The sequence below is a fragment of the Mobula birostris genome, chromosome 3, assembly GCF_030028105.1.
Source record: "Mobula birostris isolate sMobBir1 chromosome 3, sMobBir1.hap1, whole genome shotgun sequence".
Classification (NCBI taxonomy): Eukaryota; Metazoa; Chordata; class Chondrichthyes; order Myliobatiformes; family Myliobatidae; genus Mobula; species Mobula birostris.
Genome location: NC_092372.1, coordinates 205,234,372 through 205,253,372, shown reverse-complemented (window position 1 = coordinate 205,253,372; position 19,001 = coordinate 205,234,372). Strand labels below are relative to the sequence as shown.

General features: G+C 38.3%; 1 protein-coding gene across 4 annotated transcripts in view; it reads left to right on the top strand.

The window, feature by feature from the left end:
• The window catches only part of zmynd11 (zinc finger, MYND-type containing 11), a 150,119-nt gene extending 131,333 nt beyond the window's left edge, over positions 1-18,786 (top strand). For 3 of the 4 annotated variants that reach the window (XM_072254016.1, XM_072254014.1, XM_072254017.1), the window contains 5 exons: positions 1,401-1,608; positions 3,266-3,334; positions 11,549-11,818; positions 15,791-15,976; positions 17,279-18,785. In XM_072254016.1, the coding sequence (XP_072110117.1) occupies positions 1,401-1,608; positions 3,266-3,334; positions 11,549-11,818; positions 15,791-15,976; positions 17,279-17,401 (856 nt within the window). In that variant the 3' untranslated portion in view covers positions 17,402-18,785. Of the gene's footprint in view, positions 1-1,400; positions 1,609-3,265; positions 3,335-11,548; positions 11,819-15,790; positions 15,977-17,278 lie in introns of all 4 variants that reach the window. The other variant, XM_072254015.1, reaches the window with a different exon arrangement.
• Positions 18,787-19,001: the final 215 nt, after the last annotated feature.

Below are 19,001 nucleotides of genomic sequence, written 5' to 3'. Positions count from 1 at the left end.
TTTATCTGTATTAACTACATCATTACATTAACAACTCTGTGCCGACAGACATACCTATCTGGTCTAGTTTGGCCCTTATAAGGACCTGTTTGGCCCTTATCCCTCCTAAACCTCTCCCATCCATGTACCTGTCCAAGTATTTCTTAAACATTGTGATTGTACTATTTCCTCTCCCAGTTCATTCTGTGTACCCACCATCTGCTGTGAGAAAAATTTGGCCCTTGCATCCCCTTTGACTCTTTCCCCTCACATCCTAAACCTGTATTCTCTAGTTTTATACTCCCTTACCCCAGGAAAGTACTGACTATTCAGCTTATTTATGCTTCTCGTGATTTTATAAACTTTTTAAAAGTTTGTATCAGATTTTTCCTTTTTAAATTCTGGTTTTCAGCCTTCACATTTTTTTTAAATTTCACATGTTAATTTTGATACCTCCATCCCTCCACATCGTCTGCATCTTAAAATGTTTAATTTCTAACATTTCTTCCTTCTGATAAAAGGTAATCTATCTGAAGCATTTTGATTTCTTTTGCGTCCTGCAGATGAATGTTCCAACATTTAGATATTTATACCTTTTCAGTAGAATGTACCTGTATTTTTAAAGCCAAATCAGTTGTCTCCTTATTTAATCACAGATTTTAATGAAAAATTCTGACCATTTTGTTTCTTCAGTTAATGTAAGTAAAGACTAACTCATCCTCTTGGCTTCCTCTGTCCAAAGTTGATCATTTGTGCTGAATTATCTTTTTGAGGCACACCTTCTCTCTGGGTGGAAACTTGTTACCCAGTCTCTCATTTTTTTTTTAAAAAAAAAGCAAATTGCTGTTGTCCTGAAGCGCTTCAGAGTTGTTGCTGTTGGCTGAGTTCACAAGTTAAGCAAAGTTGAAATTGTGATTTGAGTTTGAATATTTTTGCAGATATGTTTTGTCAAAATACTTCCAAATAAAATGCGAGGAATAAATGGGGAAATTTATTTTTTAAATCAAATCAAGCTTCTGGACATTTTTAAATTTTTTCCTACATCCATTAATCAACTGTTAATTCTAAAAAGTACTGATGTAGCAATGCTTTCATGCTGTATTATACATCAACTGGTTGAAGATGTCCTTACCTTTTTAACTGTCCACTGAAAATTCCGTGGTGCAACTGTGGGTGAATTTTGATTCCTTTCCTCTTATTTCCTGTGGAGTAACTAATATGATGTAGGAGAGCTTAAGATCAAGATACTTGCCATTTAACAAGCCATTGGCACAGATTTTGCATTGTGGTTTTGAGTTATACTGGAAAGGTTCCTTTACTATATATTTTTTAAAAACTGTGGCAGTAAAAAGTTGATTAAGCTGTACGTGTTAAATTGTTAGCCTTGTCGATTAATTAAGAGATGGACTTTTTGGCTACAGGGCATGGATTCCGTCAGAGAATATCCAGGATATTTGTGTTAATGTTCATCAGCTGGCAGTAAAAAGGAGTCTTGGTTGGAAGAAAGCCTGTGATGAGCTTGAATTGCACCAGCGCTTTGTCCGTGAAGGGAGATTCTGGAAGAATAAAGTGGAGGATAAAATGGATGAAGAAGCAGAGTCCAGCATCTCTTCCACAAGTAATGAGCAGGTATGCTTAGTGTTTCTAATATGGACAGTTTTACTTGGGAGCATTCTGAAAGGAACAAGTTTCCCTTTAAACATATTTAATGTTTTATTTTGTCGGGGCAGATAAATAATGACTTGGAACCAAACTTAAAAATATGTTTGAATCGATAAGGATGCTTTCTTGAAATGGTTTGGTTTACCAATACTGTTAATGTGCTTTCTGTTAAGGGAAGGGAAACTTAGAATAGACTGTTTCATACCACGATGAGTAGACATGAGTAAGATATTGGGAACTACTTAGAAGTATAGTGAGAACTATTCTTCTGAGGGTGACAAATGTTAATTGGAAGTGGTGGATTTGAAGTTTTGGCAGGAACTTGAGATGATAGATTCTTAATGTTGTCAGTGCAGGTTGTGAACTAAATAATATTTTGTTTGGAATTAGAAAAAAAGGGCCAAAATACTTAACAGGTTTATTGAAATATCTGGGTCACTAATGTCCTTCAGGCATTTGCTGGCTACTTATTCTTATTCCAGTTCAACTTGTTGCTGGCCATCTCATCTTGGACAAAATGCAACTTTCTCCAGTTCAATTTTGCTTATGTTAAACCTGTTATTCTCCTTCCCATTACAAACACTTACTGTACCACTTTTACCCTCTTTGCCAGTTGCTGCTTTGGGATGAACAAATATTTTCACAACTCAGATTTCATTCGCTTTGCCAATTTTCATCCTGTTGCAATGTTCCCATGTCCATATCTGACATTTCCTTTTGACATTTCTATCTTGGGGAATAAGTTTTATGATCAGTCTCCATTATAAATACTCAGACAACTACACCACCTTACACCTTTTAAGGAGCATTCAATTCTGCCAGTTTCTATGAATTAAGATTTCCCACATCAGTACTTTTCAGAGGTCTTTCATTTCCCTTAACTGGTGTCCATCTCTTTTACTTGTTCCCTTCCCATTGTCTAGGAACCTAGATGAGCCAGGTTATAGCACTTGCTCCGGATGGAAAGGCATAACCCTTGGATTTGAATTGAACTAGTGTATGATTTGCGTAGTAGACTTTCAGTCTTAATGCTGACTTAAACCAGTCACAGCCATGATAATGCCATACTTGTGTACTCTAGTCTTTACTGGCAGTACTCTCAATATTCAGTACATTAGTACAACTGACATCACTAGCTGATTGCTCTACATATAGAAGTGGGTAAATCAGTAATGCTGTCAAAGTTTACGCTTACAGCATAAATATAAAAAACAGTAAATCTACTTGTATTACTGGTAGCAGAGAAATGCAGAATATTTAAACTAAAATGGTCGACTGCATGACAAAGTGCTGAATCCAAAACTCACTTGAAGCCGCTCAGATTTCTAAGAGTAATTTTGATATGGTACATGTGATGACTTTATGCTGCAAATGATGTTTCTTTAAATACACATCATCACTAATGCCACATTTGGCAAAAGATCATAAACATATGTTTTACTTCACATAATGAGTATGTTTCTGTCACAAGAAATTAACTGACTAATGAGAAAACTTTATTTGGAATGTGTCACTGCGATTACAGTTAGGTTAAAGTATCGCCGATCTAGTATAATGGAAACTGATTACAGATTACCTTGGTTCAGAATCTACAAATGTGAAATAATAATTATTGTACTTGTAGCAGAAGAACACACAAGAACCCAAGAGCAAGAAGTCCAGACGGAGTCAGCACTCAGATGCCAAAGATGAAGTAAGCTTAACCGAAACTATGATGGTCTGGGAAGCTGCAACTGTTTGTATTCTGATCTAGGATTTTCTTGGAATTGTATGTTAAGAAGTGTAACTGTCTTACCAGCATAATGCAAAAACTTAAAAGAAATGGAGAAAATCAGTAACATAGAATTGCATGGAAATTGCAACTTGGACTATTCAGCTAAAGCGATCACTGTTGGTTGCGATCTTTAAGGCAATCAATGGTGTTGGCCTTGTGTTTTCCCATTTCCCACAGGAGAGGTTGGACAAACTTGGATTATTTTCTCTGGGATGTCAGAAGCTGAATGGAGACCTGATCAAAGGGTATAAAATTGGGAAGTATAGACAGAGTAGATTTTTTTACTTTAATTTTATTTAGAAATACATCGCAGAGTTGGCCCTTCGAGTGCATCATCAGCAACCTACTGATTTTAACCCTAACCTAATCACAGGACAACTTATAATGATCAATTAACTTACTAACCAGTACATCTTTGTACTGTGGAGGAAACTGGAGAACCTGGAGGAAATCCATGCATTCCACGGGGAGGACATATAAACTTCTTACAGAGGATGCCGGGTTAGACCATAAGACATAGAAGCAGAATTAGGCCAATCAGCTCATCGAGTCTGTTCCGCCATTGTGTCATGGCTGATCGCTGATCCCAGATTCCCATACAGTTGCCTTCTCGCCATATCTTTTGATGCCCTGACCAATTAGGAAACTATCAACTTCCACCTTAAATATACCCACTGTCTTGGACTCTCCTCCAGTCTGTGGCAGAGCATTTCACAGATTCACTACTCTCTGGCTAAAAAATAATTCCTCCTTACCTCTGTTCTAAAAGGTTGTCGCTCAGTTTTGAGGGAGTGCCCTGTAGTTCTGGACACACCCACCAGAGGAAGTGTCCTCTCCACACCCACCCTATCTAGTCCTTTGTCCTTTCAACATTCGGTAGGTTTCATTGAGTTCTTCTCTCCTTCCCCCACCCCACCCCCACCAACCTTCTTTTAAATTCCAGTGAGTACAGGCCCAAAGCTGCCAAACACTCAGATATTAACCCCTTCATTCCCAGAATCATCCTCGTGAACCTCCTCTGGATTCTGTCCAATGACAACACAGGGTTGAACTCTGAGCTCCACCCTGAGCTGCAAAAGTATCATGCTTACTGCTCTGCTACCTTGGTGCCCCTTTTTCCCATGGGAGAAATGTCAACTACTTTGGATACAGCTTTAACAAAAGGAGGAAAGTTCAAAGGTGATTTATATGGCAAGAGTTTTCTCCAGCTGCGGTGGGTTCCCCTAATATGCTGACAGGGGAGGTGGAAGAAGACGGTATGTTCATAATGTTTAAGAAGCATCTAGATGTACACATGAACAAGCAGGGAATTGAGGGATATAGATCACGTGCAAGCAGATATGCAGTTTAAACTAACATTGTGGCTTGCACAGACATGATGCCACAAATGACCTGTTCTGTGCTGTACTGTTCTATATTATGTTTAAATCACCCCTGTAGCTGTTTGTCTTCCACAGATTTTATTTCTCTAACCCCTGTAATATCAATATGTTCTCTGCTTCGGCGAGTAACTATAGGGTTGGCATTCCACAACCTTCTAAGTAGTCATTTCTTTTCCTGTCCTAAGTATCTCTCATTTAATCATGTATCTCTGTAGCCTTGTTTAGATTTTTTGAATCACTGGAAATGATCTGTTCTATCTTAAGACTTGTCCCTAACGTGCCAACAATTTGCTCCTACTTTCCTCAGTTCTAAAACTATAGCCACAATTTCAATTTTTTTAAAACATTATGGCACATATGGCCATGTCTCAGTGAATTGCACTGTGTCTGTTTTATTTCCTCAATATTGTTTCAGAGAGTCTGAAACTGTCTATAGTTCTTCAATTGTGCACTTGTATATGAAGATCTTGTGCATTTTCCCCATTACATCATGGCTTTCATTTCCTATTTAAGCTCTGCTATTTCATTTTCATCCCCTCAAAACTAATCAATAAGCTTCAAGATCTTGGCCTCAATAACTCCTTGTGAAAGTGGATCATCAGTTTCCGCACTTGCAGACCACAGTTAGTTTGGATTGACAATAATTTCTCAATATTGAGGCAGTGTGTTTTGCCCCCTGCTCTAGTCGCTTTATACTTGTGACTTTGTGGCTAAGCTCAGCTCCAATGCCATGTTCAAGCTTGCTGACGACACCGCTGTCTTAGGCTGAATCTAAGGTAGGGTGATGAATCAGCATATAGGAGGGACAATGAAAATCTGGCTGAGTGGTGCCATAACAACCTCTTACTCAATGTCAGCAAGACCAAGGAGCTGATTATTGACTTCAGGAGGAGGAAATCAGAGGTCCATGAGCTAGCCCTCAAAGGTTGAGGGGATCAGCAACTTTAAATTCCTCAGTCTTTTTATTTCAGAGGACCTGTCCTGGGCCCAGCACAAAAGTGCAATTACAAAGAGGAAACAGCAGCACCTCTGCTTTAGGAGTTTATGAAGATTTAGCATGACATCTAAAACTTTTGACAAACCTCTACAGATTTGTAGTGAAGAGTATATTGATTGACTGCGTCACAGCCTGGTATGGAAAGGCCAATCCCCTTGAAATGGAAAATCCTACAGTAGTGGATACAGCCCAGTCCATCATGGTAAAACCCTACCCACCCTTGAGAATAGCTACCCAAAGTACTATCACAGGAAAGCCAGCATCCATCATCAGAGACATTCCCCCTCCCCACCACAACCACCACCACCACCCCCACCCAGGACGTGCTCTCTTCTTTCTGGGTTAGCAGAGGTGCCTACTGTTCTTAATGGCTAATGAGATATTTTCTGCCACTGTCTTCGGCATCTGGTCATGGCAACAACAGCCTTCACCCAGGGCTTTTGGACAGCTGCTGAGGATCTGTTCCAAAGTCCATCTGAGGAGATATTTTCTGCCACTGCCTTCAACACCTGGTCATGGTGCCAGTTATATGTCCTTGTCCCAGGGCTTTTGGACAGCTGCTGAGGATCTCTCTGCCAGCATTATATATGGAGACATATATGTACCTTGATGATATATTTATTTCGAACTTTGAGCTTTTTAAAGTGTGTAACTCTGGGCTTGTGTTAACAGCCATGCACAACTGCAATTTTGTAGGTGAGACTGTACCGGGAATATTATACAAGAACAGATTTTACTTGTGACAGTCAGTGCAACAAATGGTCATGATATTTATTACTAGGATGTAATTATCTCCAAGAGATTGAACCAGTGTTTCCCCAACCTTTTTTTTTTTAACCAACACCCCCCTAAAGAACTCTCATGCTTGCCAACACTCTTAGACACAATATATTTTCTGGCACACCCCCATAGTGTTAAAAAACATGTCTATCAGAATGAGGTTTATTATCACCGGCATGTAACGTGAAATGTGTTAACTTAGCAGCAGCAGTTCAATGCAACATGTAATCTAGCAGAGTGGAAAAAAATAATAATAAAAAATAAAATAAAACATTATAACAATATACCAGTAAATCAGTTACCTATATTGAATAGATTTTAAAAAACATGCAAAAACAGAAATACTGTTTTTTTTTAAAGTGAGGTGGTGTCCAAAGCTTCAATGTCCATTTAGGAATCAGGTGACAGGGGGGAAGAAGCTGTTCCTGAATTGCTGAGTGTGTGCCTTCAGGCTTCTGTACCTCCTACCTGATGGTAACAGTGAGAAAAAGGCATGCCCTGGGTGCTGGAGGTCCTTAATAATGGACGCTGCCTTTCTGAGACACCGCTCACTGAAGATGTCCTGGGTACTTTGTAGGCTAGTGCCCAAGATGAAACGGACTAGATTTATAACCTTTTGCAGCTTCTTTCGGTCCTGTGCAGTAGCCCCTCCATACCAGACAGTGATGCAGCCTGTCAGAATGCTCTCCATGGTACAACTATAGAAGTTTTTGAGTGTATTTGTTGACATGCCAAATCTCTTCAAACTCCTAATAAAGTATAGCCGCTGTCTTGCCTTCTTTATGACTCCATCAATATGTTGGGACCAGGTTAGATCCTTGGAGAACTTGACACCCAGGAAGTTGAAACTGCTCACTCTCTCCACTTCTGATCCCTCTATGAGGATTGGTATGTGTTCCTTCGTCTTACCCTTCCTGAAGTCCACAATCAGCTCCTTCATCTTACTTACATTGATTGCAGGTTGTTGCTGTGGCACCACTCCACTAGTTGGCATATCTCACTCCTGTACGCCCTCTCGTCACCACCTGAGATTCTACCAACGTTGGTTATATCATCTGCAAATTTATAGATGGTATTTGAGCTATGCCTAGCCACACAGTCATGTGATATAAAGAGTAGAGCAGTTGGCTAAGCACACACCCCTGAGGTGCACCAGTGTTAATCATCAGCAAGGAGGATATGTTATCACCAATCCATACAGACTGTGGTCTTCTGGTTAGGAAGTTGAGGATCCAATTGCAGAGGGAAGTACAGAGGCTATATATTAACATGAGAAAAAAGATACTACTTTAAATTTTTATTTGTCTTTAAACCTAGCTTACACAGTACCTGTGTGCTGTGCAGCAGCTTCAATATCAATGTGATCCTTGAGCTTGATGATTTTTAGCAAGTTAAAATATCTGGTTTAATTTGTGACAGTAAAAGCCTAAGTCCCCACGCATAACAATGTCCAAGTGGTTTCTGTTTTTTTGAGCATGTGGTTCACTGCACTGAAGCCTCTTTCAACAAGGTAGGAGGATGGAAATGCAATGAAGAGCAGTTTGGCTCTTCAAAAATTAGGAAACTTCGTATGGTAGTGTAGCCACAACCCACAAAAGCTGACATTTTTGAAAAGCATTTTTGCTGCTTCATCATTCTGAATTTCAATAGTGTCTTCTTGAAAGTTCTCTTTCTGTTCTTCCACTTTGCAAAGAAATAGGTTAATTACCCAGTCAGGAATTTCCAGATCATTCCAATCCTTGAATCAATTCAGAAAATCCTCCTTCAGTGACTGCAGGTGTAAAGCAGTACCCTTGCAAATCACTGTCTGTGAAAGAGAGTGCCATACTTCCCATGCAGGAAGACTGTGAGAACATTCTTCCCCCAATGTTTTGCTTATACATTTCCTATTTTCCCATAAAAGTGGACACAGCACTTTTTGCCTGACTTAAATTGAAGTTCTCACCCTGCAATTTCATATTTAGAATGTTTATTTGTCATACAGATTGGCTAGGTTTGCCACATTTCCACAAAGAAGTTCTATTGTGTTTCCCAAGCTTGTTGAGTTTGAGCAAAAATTCAACCGCCGTATCAACAAGATCAAAGGAACATTTTAAGCAGCGACCTTTTGATAGCCAATGCACTTCATTGTGAAGAAGCAAACGTTTAAACTCTTCATCATTATCTTGGCATAACTGGCAAAATATTCTGTTATTTAATGGAAGAGCTTAATTTTGTTGATGGAAATTACAAGAGTTGTGAGTGAAAAAAGTCGCTAGCTATGGTTTTTGGCTACGAGATGTTAAAGATGGATTACAAACAAACTTGGAATTTCTTTTTTCAGAAATGCCACTAAACCAGCATGGTGACCTGTCATGTATGGTGCTCCATTTATTGCACAAGAAATCATGTTCCTAATTGGAGTACTTTTATCCTCAATATACATTTTGAGCTCATTGATTCTCTGATATTTGTTTTTTACTTTTTACAAAAGAGAATCTCCTTGAACTCTTCTATTTTTGATAAACTGTACATATGCCATTAGCAAAGCCTTATCTCGCACAGTTGACTCATCCAGTTCTATCCCAAATTCTGTTTTTATTTTTGTAGCTCTCTGCATAGTTGATGCTGAATGCCTTCATTTGTTTCGTCAATGCAACAAGCTACAGAGTTAATATTCAGAGGAATTGGTTTTAAAATACTGGTATCCATTTTGAGAACAGTGGTGAGCACTTCTGATACAGCAAACATTATTAATCCTTCAATTGTATGAGATTTTCCACACTTTGCTTTCGTTTTAGAAATGTTATCAGAAGCAATGCGACCACTATCAAGGTCATTTTTAGCTTTGCAAATGACTTGAGTGTGCACCGCTTTTCAAATGCTTCTTTCGTCTCCTGGAACAGAGTAATACCATAAGTAGAGTTTTTAGTGTGTGTTTTACAGAAGTGTTTCTGAAATCTTGATGGTTTCATGGCTTCACTAGACAGTACAGTATTCCAAATAAGACACATGGGGCATTGCTGATCTGACAGGATGATTGAGAAGAAAATTCTCCATCTATCATCTTGGGATTCTCCAGTACAGGCATCCTGTCTGAAATCCCATTTGGCTGCTTCGCTGTTGTTTTTGTGACTGGAAAACTGTCATCAGCGGAGATCCACAGGGCTTGGCTTTGCGTCAGGATAAAGAAGTTTGCAGAGTACGCAAAAGTTGGCCTTGAGTATCAACCCATCTTATATATTTTATCTTCTCACCTGTTCTATTGGGCAGAAGATCCAAAAGACTGAAAGTACATACCACCTGGTTGAAGAATAGCTTCTACTCCACTGTTATTAGACTCTTGAACAGACCTCTTGTATGATGAAATGGACTCGACCTCACAATCTGTTTGTTATGATCTTTCACTTTCTCTGTAATTGTTACACTTTATTCTGCAATGTTATTGTTCTACCTTGTTCTACCTCAGTACATTATGTAACGATTTAATCAATATGAACAGTATACAAGACAAGCTTTTCACTGTATCTTGGTATATATGACAGTCATAAACCAATACAAATAATGTGTTAAAATTTAGGCAAATTATATTTATTAGATAATTGTACAAAGGACATAAAACAATTATCCAAAAATAAATCACGAAATCATACTATACCTTTGATTTTTCCAATCTAAATAAACTTGATCCATAGTGGAAGGTTGAAAAAAGAAATAAGATATAATAGGACTTGCTAAAATAAATTGGATCAACCCAAAAAATTTTCGAAATTGAAACCATGTATGTAAAGTATGTTTAACTATTGGGTTATTCATTTGTTTATATAATTTAGAAAGAATAAAAGGAAGCAAAGTCCCTAAAATAGAACCCAATGAAAACCCTTGTAAAGAATTACATTCAAGATTCACCCAATGTGGACTAGTCCCTTAACCAAAATTTTAAGTGTCGAATGTTAATTGCCCAGTAGTAAAATCTGAAATTTGGGAGCGCTAACCCTCCCTCTTTTTTAGATTTCTGTAAGTGCCTTTTACCTAACCTAGGATTTTTGTTCTGCCATATACGTGAGGAAATTTTTGAATCAACATTATCAAAAAAGGATTTTGGAATAAAAATTGGTACTGTTTGAAATACGTATAAAAATTTAGGCAAAATAATTATCTTGATAGCATTGATCCAACCAATCAGTGCCAAGGACATTGGTGACCATTTAGTAAACAGAAGTTTAATCTGATCAATTAAAGGTAAAAAATTAGCTTTATATAAATCTTTATGTTTTTTCGTGAATTTTAACCCCTAAATATATACAGGAATCAGTAACCAATTTAAATGGTAGACATCCATAAATAGGAACCTGCTTATTTAGGGGAAATAGTTCACTCTTATTAAGGTTCAATTTATAACCAGAAAAGTTACTAAATTGAGCCAACAAAGATAAAATAACAGGAATTGATTTCTCTGGTTTAGAGATATATAATAGCAAATCATCTTCATATAATGATAATTTATGTATTTCATTTCCATGGGTAATACCAAAAATGTTAGGTGAATCTCAGATAGCAATTGCCAAAGGTTCAATGGCAATATTAAATAATAATGGACTAAGAGGTACCCCGAGATAGACAAAAAAAAAGGGAGATCTTTGATTATTAGCACAATATGTTAAAATCTAACAATTTATCTTGAGTTTCATCATCCAGAAGGCAAAGATTTAGAATTCCCTATCCAAGTGGGTTTGGAGGTTCAATTGATGAACATTTTCAAGATGGTTGTATAGATTTTTGGATATTAATGAGGTTAGCACAGGAATGTGGCATTGAGATTGGGATATCTGGATCTCTGGATTCCAGGTCCAATTATTTAACCATTGAGCTAGAACAAAATAAAATTTTCTCCCAGTGCCCTATATACACACTAAGAATTTGTTCTATAATAATAGAAATGGGTATGGGAAGGCATCATTCTAATGTTATTAATGATTTTTTTCTCTGTTTTAGGAACCAGAACCTGAAATTGAGGCTGTTAGTTCCAGCCAAGAAATACCTACAGTGCCACCCCAACCAGAGAAAGTTTCAATTGCAACACAAACAAAGAAGACAAGTGCCTCCTCACCAAGAATGTTACATCGGAGCACCCAGACTAATGACATCCCCTGTCAAAACATGTGTCATGAAAAGTACACCAAAATATTTAATGAATTTAAAGACCGTGTGAAAGCAGAGCACAAAAGAGAGACGGAGCGAGTTGTGAGAGAAGCATTAGAAAAGGTATGGGTTAATTTTGTCTCAAACCATCTATTTGAACATTGATATAACAGTTGGAAATGTTTCTAACATTTTGTGTGACAAACTAAAATCCTCAGACTTTTGAAACTTACAGCAACAAATGTGCTATTAGTTGTATTAATTATACAAGTATACTTATTTATAACTATATAAATATATAATTGAAGTTCAAGTGTCAGTGGGGGAGGGGATAGGTAGGGAGAGAAAATAAATCTCTTTTGCATCTATGGGCACCACCCATCTTCAGTGTCCCGAAGCAACAAAAGTTTGAATGTATTTGGCTTCGCTTGGAGAGCAGAGTGAGTTTTGCTATATCTTTTCCCTACCTTTGTATGTTCTAAACCATTTATAGAATGCACTATCTCTGTAGTCAAAAACATAATAAATGGCTTTGGTCCAAGTATAAATGTTTCATTACAGGGGACCAAGATCTGGTTTAAGAGTTTTATTTACAGATTAGCAGGTCACATTGAAATTTAGTAGTTGGATACTTCTTGTATGTGTACCATTTACAGAGTTATGGTCATGAAATTATGGCCTTCAGGGACTGATTGTCTACTCTTGTGATTGCCTGTTTTTGAAGCTTATAGTAAAAATCAAGCATTGCTGGAAATACACAAGTCTGTCTGTCTGAGATTGGGAAACAGTACCATAATTGATTGACCCTACAAAATAACTGCTTTCAGGCATCTTCAAAGGCAAGCTTGTCAATTCTTGGCCAGCATGAAGCATTTTGTTCACAGCTTATTGGCTGCCCTGAATTTTGCCACAAGTAGCATCCGCAAAGTGACTCCCAGCTTCTGCAGGAAGAAGTACCAGGGCTGGTTTGATAAGAATGATCAGGAAATTGAGCAAGCAGTTAATGAAAACCTAAGCTATCCCTGGTTTGGTAGCTCCAGTAGAGTCATAGAAAAGTATAGCACAGAAACTGGCCCTTTGGCCCATCTAGTTCATGCTGAACCATTTAAATTGTCTTCTTCCATTGAACTTCTCACTTTACACCCTTAACCCATCCAACCTCAGTGGAAAAAGCATTTACCCTATCTATATGCCTCATAATTTTGTATAGCTCTATTAAATCTCCCCTTAATCCTCTACATTCCAAAAAATGAAAGTCCTAACATATTCAAACTTTCCTTGTAACTCGGGTCCTCCAGTCCCGGAAACACCATTGTAAATTTTTTCTGTATTCTTTCAATCTTATTTGCATCTTTTCTGTAGATAGTTGGCCAGATCTGCATATAGTACCCCAAATTAGGCCTCACCAACGTCTTGTACAACTTCAACATAACATCCCATCTCCTGTACTCAATACTTTGATTTATGAAGGCCAATGTGCCGAAAGCTTTCTTTATGACGCTATCTACCTGTGCCGCCACTTTCATTGAATTATGGACCTGTATTCCCAGATCCCTTTGTTTTACAGTTCTCCTTGCTGCCCTACCATTCATTCTGTACGACCTACCCTGGTGGGTCCTACCAAAATCCAACACCTCACACTTGCCTGCATTAAATTCTATCTGCCATTTTTCAGCCCATTTTTACAGCTGGTCCAGATCCTTCTGCAAGCTCTGATAGTCTTCCTTACTGTTCACTCACTACACCTCCAATTTTGGTGTCATCGGCAAATTTGCTGAACCAGTTAATCACTAGTCTTCAAGCAAAAGTAACAAGCTCTACAGGTGCCTAAATGCAGAAATCCAGCAGAAGACTTATGAGCTATAAAAGCTATCAACAATTGATAAATACAAAGCCCGACTCACTGACAACCAAGAACTGAGGAGCAAATTCGTTAGAGACAACAGATAGCTGGATGGAATTTGCTGTAGGAACACTTCGCAGATCCCCTCAACTTCAACTTTGTCCTTGTGTGAGAGCCCTTTGAATCTTTCCAGCTTTGCTGCCATTTCTGAGCAACAAAATGTCAACAATGCTGTATTCCAGTTTAAAATAAAAACAAAAAACCTTTGCGACAAATGGAATTGCCTAATGAATTTCAAAGCTTGTTTGAAGAACTTCGGTAACAAATCTGCAATCTTACCATGCATAGTTGGGAAGAAGGGAGACGCACTTGCTATATTGCAATCATTTTGTTTTAATGAGTGTTCTCCCAACTGTTATTGTATAAAAATTAATTGACTGGGTCCAGCTCAAAAACTAGCTTCCAGTGGATTCTGTCCTTGTAGAGGTGCAGTAGACAGTCTTCAGTATATAATAACTTAAGCAAAAAGCAGGGAGCAGTCCTAACCACAATTTCAACTGTGGAAAAATCCTGAAATGACCTTGATCTTTGTCTCGGAGGCTGACTCCAAAACATCTTTTAAGAGGGTGAACCCTCGTAAGTGATGGTGTACCTGGTAGGGACGTGATAATCTGTGCCAACCAACTGATGGGGTGTTCAAAGACGTGTTCAATCTCTTACTGCTGCAGTGGAGTTTTCCACCTGCTTCAAAAGGTTGACTATCATACCAGTGCTCAAGAAGAACAGGGTGAGCTGTCTCAATGATTATCACCCAGTTGCACTCTCATCTGCTGATGAAGTGCTTTGAGAGGCTGTTCGTGGCCAGAATCAACTCCTGCCTAAGCAAGGACCTGGACCCACTACAATTTGCCTAGTGCCATGATAGGTCAATGGCGGATGCAATCTCACTGGATTTCTGCTCGGCCTGGACAATAGCAATACCTACTTCAGGCTGCTGTTTATTGATTACAGCTCATGCTCTGGGTTCTAATCAACAAGCTCCAAAACCTGGACCTCTGTAACTCTCTCTGAAACTAGATCCTTGACTTCCACCGGGTGATTACAGTCAGTGCGGATCAGAAATATGTAACATCTTCTCTATGACAATCAATCCTGGTGCACCTCAAGGATATGTGCTCTGTCTACACCCACAACTATGTGGCTAGGCACAGCTCAAATGCCATCTATAAATTTGCCAATGACACAACTGTCGGCAGAATTTCAGATGATGACCAGGAAGTGTACAGGAGAGAGATCAGCAACCTTGCACTCAGTAAGACCGAGGAATTGATAGTGGGCGATAGAAAGGGGAAGTCGAGGGAACACACACCAGTTCTTATCGAGGGATCAGCAGTGGAAAAGGGTGAGCAGTTTCGACTTTCTGGGTATCAACACCTCTGAAGGTCTACTGTACCTTGAGCCCAACATATTGATGCAATCACAAAGAAGGCATCACAGTGGCAATGTTTCGTTTGGAGTTTGAGGAGAATTGGTATGTTATGACTCTCCGCAGATTTCTAAAGGTGTACCGTGGAGAGCGTTCTAACCGGTTGCGTCACCATCTGGTATGGAGGGTCCACTGCACAGGATCGGAAAAAGCTGCAGAAAATTGTAAACTCAATCAGCAACGTTATGGCCACTGTCCTTCCTAGTGTAGAGGAAACCTTCAAAAGGCAATGCCTCATAAAGGTGGTGTTTCTTTATTAAGGGCCCCCATCACCTAGAACGTGCTGTCTTTGCATTGTTACTATCAAGGAGGTATATAGGAGCCTGAAGACACACTCAACATTCGCTTCTTTTCCTTTGCCATCAGATTTCTGAATGGACAATGAACTCATGAATGCGACCTCATTTTTTTTCTTTTTTGCTCTTTTTGCACCAATTTACTGTGCAATTTGTAAGTTTTTAAAATTATTATGTATTGCAATGTACTGCTGCCGATAAACAAATATCATAGCATATGCCAGTGGTATTAAATCTGATTCTGATCATTTTGTATTTGCTCTCTGGCATGCCAACCACCTTGCAAGCTAACAGGTTTGTGACAGAGCCAATTTCAGTGAAGACTGGCTATGTAATTGTGCCAGAAGATTATGCGATGAACAGGCAAATCTCTTGATGTCTAGTGATGTGCTCCATAGTTGAACACCTTTTAAAAAGATTAATGTGATTGAACTTGAATGAGTTTTGTTTCTTAAAATGTCTGTCTGTAGCTGCGCAGTGAAATGGAGGAGGAGAAGCGTCAGGCGGTGAACAAAGCTGTTGTCAACATGCAGGCCGAAATGGACAGAAAATGCAAACAAGTGAAGGAAAAGTGCAAAGAGGAATTCATGGAAGAGATCAAAAAATTGGCCACGCAGCACAAGCAGTTCATCTCGCAGACCAAAAAGAAGCAGTGGGTAAGTACAAAAAATTTAAACTGGTGTCAATGCAGCATCTTTTATGACATTAAAATATCAGAAATACAACTGCCAATTTGAATATAGCAAGTTCTTATCATGTGCAACTATTCCACTTCTTGATATATGGTAGAGAGTGAGTACTAACCATGACTTTTTCTAATTGCATACAGTATTCTTTGGACCTTGCCCTTCACGATGTATGTCCTAGCCTCATTAGTACTCCCAAAATTCAACACATCACACTTATCAGGATTGAACTACATTTTTCAACCTTGTAGCCTAACGGCACCTTCCACACTGTCAACAACTCCACCGGTCTTGGTCATCTACAGACTTGCTGATCATCCTTCCAGTTTACACTGATCAATCCCTATCTGTCCAAATATTTGTTAATCCCATCCCTAAATTTTTCTGACAACTTGATTGTCGGCTTGTAGATCTATAATTGCCAGGCAGTTACCAAACTGCCTTTCTGACTGTCATATTTTTTTCATACGTGGCTAAGTGTTTTTTGTAATACTGGTAATTTATTTTACTAAACTTAGAGCAAAAATTCAGTTTCATTAGCTTTCAAAATAAGTTAATGCTGAAGAGATCTGCTTGAAGAATGGTTGTATTGAAAATTGACTATTAATAACACTTCATTACCCAAAGGGTTGGTGATGGAGTGTTTTTCTCATTCAGCGCTGTAAATATTGTAATCAAACCATGCACAGTCAGGAGAGCAGATGTCCATTAAACAGCATGCGAAAGTCAGTTTACCACAACTTTCAATAAGAAACCGGGTAACAAATGACTGTAAAGTGCAGTAAATGAGGGATATTACTTGAAAAGATGTGCTTAATATCAGCCTCAGTCACATGCAGTGCTGCTGACAGGGCTTGACTACATGAAGCATTAGTCAATGATCTGTTGGCCATGCTAGCATACTTTCCTTCAGTTGACTTGTAGCTTGTGCATCAGGGCCCTCTAGGGGTAATATTGTGGCTTGCAACTTCAGTTTTCAGCAGGTAAATAGAAGCATTTTATATTCGATCACAGAAGAAATCCAGATGTACAGTGTGCTCTTGTCTCATTTTTCAGTTTAATTTTTGAAGGACAATTCTGATCAATACATGGCCTATCAGAACAGGAAGATAAATTGCAGTTCTTGAAAATGGTGCTAACTACTTGGCACCACGAGTACTTTGCACTTTATAGAAGAGATGTTGGAAGAGTTTGGTCATTTCTTGCAACTGAAATGGCATTGTAAATTCACCAAGCATTATAAGTAATGTTGTCCTTTCCTTCTCTTTTAAGTGCTACAACTGTGAGGAAGAAGCCATGTACCACTGCTGCTGGAACACCTCTTACTGCTCAATCAAATGTCAGCAGGAGCACTGGCATGCAGAGCACAAACGAACCTGTCGTCGGAAAAGATGAAAGTTTTCTCCTTCTCGAGAGCCATACTAAGAAACAGTTTCCTTTTCACAGACAGTGCTGGTTTTATTTCAGAACCATGTTTCTGTGAATCTTGCTTTCCATTTGCACCAGCATTTTAATCTACAAGCTTAGTTTCCCCCCACCCCACCCACTTTAATCAGAGAGCCGAACTAAGATGGCCTGTTTTAATTGTAACCAGATACCTTTTCGTGTGTTTTTAAATTCTTTTACATCAGTGGTCATGTGATCAGTACTTCGGGACAGGGTTGACTTAGCAGGTAATAAACCTGCTTTAAAAAAAATAACTGTTAATATTTCCCAACTCTGCTTTTTTATATTTTTCTTACGTATGCTACTTTTATTAATAAAAAATTGAATGTTGATCATGTATTAAAGCAGGGAAATGGGATTTCTAATGAGCTGGACCTTAGAGATGGAATGAACATTTAGTTCTGTTTTTGTAATTTGCACATTTCTTTTATTTCCTAACCCAAATGAGTCCACACGCATGTAAAATTGCCAAATACTACCTTTATGTACCAGTAGATATGAACAGAAAAATTACAGTAAATTTTGCTTTCTGCACCAGTGTTCACTGAATATCTGTGCGATTGTCTGTCTTGCAGTTGAATTGTATAAAATAAAATGAAGCACTTAGTTTTCTCAGCAGCTATTAGATTTTTGGATTGTATTTAGCTATTGCTGCCTGTTTGCTTACAGTCCTTGTCACCTTAGACAGAATTACGTAACTGCATGTCAATCCATTTATAAAAGACATTGTGATTGTGGTGGGTCTGTACCTTGCTGAGTGTCTGGTACAAAACATATACCAGTAAATGTTTTGTGATATTGCAGAAAATGGAAAATAATTTAAATATAGAATCATTCCAAAGGCTGTTTTAAACCTTTTACTAGTAGCTGCATGAAAGTAAGACACGTGTAACTTTGACTGTTCTGTTTTCATGTCTTGGTGACACCATAGCACCTTCAAATTATGCAGTATAAACACTCTGTTAAACATGACTGTGGCCTGATTTTGTTTTAAATGATCACTAAATTGACCTGCTCTTGGATTGTTTTAGATGCGTTAAAATCAATTCATTGCGAAATATAGTTGCCATTTGTAACTCCATCATGTAAGGTTTAGCCACTCTGCACATTTATTCATTTTAGTGTGGCATCACATGGCAGTTCAATTAGGACATGGCAAATTCTGGGCTTTTTTGTAAGTTTTTCTTACTGGCAATATATTAAATCATCTGTGTTTACATTGGGCAATAAATGTATTTCAGAGATGTACTTTGAATGTTTAACTTTTGGTGTTTATTTATATATAAATATATAAAATAAAAATAATTGGCAAGGACTGATGCAATGTCGTCTTCCCATCAGGAGAGGTGGGTCTACTTCAGTTGATTATTTAGATGTAAGACCATACAAAAAGCAATATTGTCCCAGAAACCTTTCAATGTAGAGTGTGAACGTTTGACCATCAAAACTTTTAATTTGCTTCATGAATTTTTTTTTTGGTTAAATCAGATTTTTGTTGTGGCCATTTCAAAGCAGTTTATCAGCACGTTAGAGACATGAGAGACCATAG